Below are 2,162 nucleotides of genomic sequence, written 5' to 3' on the forward strand. Positions count from 1 at the left end.
CTGGTGACGTGGGGAACTGGTGACAGTGGGAGCTGGTGGCACTGGGAGCTGGTGGCACTGGGAGCTGGTGACATGGGGAGCTGGTGACATGGGGAGCTGGTGGCACTGGGATCTGGTGGCACGGGGAGCTGGTGGCACGGGGAGCTGGTGACACGGGGAGCTGGTGGCACTGGGAGCTGGTGGCACAGGGAGCTGGTGCCAGGGGTGCAGGGGCACAGTGACTCAGTGGCCCAGGGAGCTGGTGGCCCAGGGCCAGGTTGGCACAGGGTGATGGGGGAATGAGCCCCCAGCAGCTCCCCCAGGGTGCCAGGCCCCCCCAGCCCGGTGCCACCCAGGGGTGACAGTGTCACCAGGACACCCACCCACCTGCCAAAAACGGGCTCCAGGGTGTTGGGCACGTACTGGTCCCTCCGGCCCAGCGAGGTCCTCCCCAGGGACACACGGATGTAGGGGTCACACTGCCAGCAGGGAGGGGACCTCAGGGTGGCACAGGGTGGCACAAGGGGATGGCACAGAGGGCACCCTCAGGGTGGCACAAGGGGATGGCACAGAGGGGTCCCTCAGGGTGGCACAGGGTGGCAGGGGATGGCACAGAGGGGACCCTCAGGGTGGCACAAGGGGATGGCACAGAGGGGCCCCTCAGGGTGGCACAAGGGGATGGCACAGAGGGGACCCTCAGGGTGGCACAAGGGGATGGCACAGAGGGCACCCTCAGGGTGGCACAAGGGCATGGCACAGAGGGGACCCTCAGGGTGGCACAAGGGGATGGCACAGAGGGGACCCTCAGGGTGGCACAAGGGGATGGCACAGAGGGCACCCTCAGGGTGGCACAAGGGCATGGCACAGAGGGGACCCTCAGGGTGGCACAAGGGGATGGCACAGAGGGCACCCTCAGGGTGGCACAAGGGGATGGCACAGAGGGGAACCTCAGGGTGGCAGGGGATGGCACAGAGGGGAACCTCAGGGTGGCAGGGGGACGCACAGAGGGGACCCAGCACCCATGGGTGTCCCTACCAGCCCGTTCCTGTCCCGGGGGGGTAAGTCGAAGGCCCGAACCACGTAGACCCTCACCAGGCACTTTTGGGGGTGACTCGGGGGCAGCTCCTGGAAGTGTCGGGGTGGGGGGGGCACCCCAGGGTCCTCGGGCAGGGGGTAGAGACGGAAAAGCCCCTGGGAGACCCACCCGGCCGTGCAGCCCAAGGTGCCCCCACCCAGGCTCTGGGGTCTCTCAGGGGTCCTCACCCACCTTGAATTCACCCACGGGGTCCTCCCCCAGAGTGGGGTGATCCCCCCCCGGGATGGGGTGACCCCCTGGTGGGTAGAGGGGGAAGGTCTGGCAGAAATCTTGGAGCCCCTCAAACTCAGGCACAGCCTCCAGCTCACAGCTGTAGATCTGGGCAGCAGGTCCTGCCCTTGGCCCGGGCCTTTTCCTCACCCTTGTCCCCATCCCAGCCCTTTCCCCATCCCTGACCTTGTCCCCAGCCTGTTCCTCTCCCAGTCTCCATCCCTGACCTTGTCCCCATCCCATTTCCATCCCTGTCCCCATCCCTGACCTTGTCCCTATCCCATTTCCATCCCAGTCCCCATCCCTAACTTTGTCCCCACCCCATTTCCATCCCAGTCTCCATCCCAACCCCAGTTCACCTCCCTCACTGTCCATGTCCTCATCCCTGTCCCTCCTCCACCCCCAGCCCCATCCATGTCCTTGTCCCCAACCATCCCTGCCCCAATCTCCTGCCTCATTCCTATCCCAGTCCCCATCCTTGTCCCCATCCTTGTCCCCTGCTCCAGGTCCCAGCCTGACTCACCTTCAGCCCATCCTGGTTTGTCCCCTTCCCACTCTTCTCCTTGTCCCCCATGGCTGCATAGAACTTGCTCCACCAGTCATCTTCATCCTCATCTTCACCCTCCTCCTCCTCCCCCTCCTTGGAAGGAGCAGGGTCTGGTGGCCCTGGTGGCCCTGGTGGCCCTGGTGGCCCCGTCCCCACGTCCTCTGTGTCCACAGCCCCCTTCTTGCTGATGATCCAGGGCAGCAGCTGCAGGGAGGGAAACTGATTTGGGGAAACTGAGGCACGGGGCTGGGGACCCCCCTGGTGTCCTGGGGTGCCAAGGCTGGGTGCTCTGAGGGCCTGGGAGACTCACCTGAGCTGTGCTGCCCCAGC

General features: G+C 65.6%; 1 protein-coding gene across 1 annotated transcript in view; it reads right to left on the minus strand.

Moving 5' to 3' along the window:
* LOC104397819 (dysferlin-like) overlaps positions 1–2,036 on the minus strand; it is a gene marked incomplete at its 5' end in the record, with an annotated part of 8,848 nt that extends 6,812 nt beyond the window's left edge. The window contains 4 exons of the mRNA XM_010007831.1: positions 363–458; positions 818–959; positions 1,019–1,170; positions 1,809–2,036. Coding sequence (XP_010006133.1) covers positions 363–458; positions 818–959; positions 1,019–1,170; positions 1,809–2,036 — 618 coding nt within the window. The remainder of the gene's footprint in view (positions 1–362; positions 459–817; positions 960–1,018; positions 1,171–1,808) is intronic.
* Between the last annotated feature and the right edge of the window lie 126 nt (positions 2,037–2,162).

Source organism: Chaetura pelagica, unplaced genomic scaffold (genome assembly GCF_000747805.2).
Source record: "Chaetura pelagica isolate M959 unplaced genomic scaffold, ChaPel_1.0 scaffold1942, whole genome shotgun sequence".
NCBI classification, from domain to species: Eukaryota; Metazoa; Chordata; class Aves; order Apodiformes; family Apodidae; genus Chaetura; species Chaetura pelagica.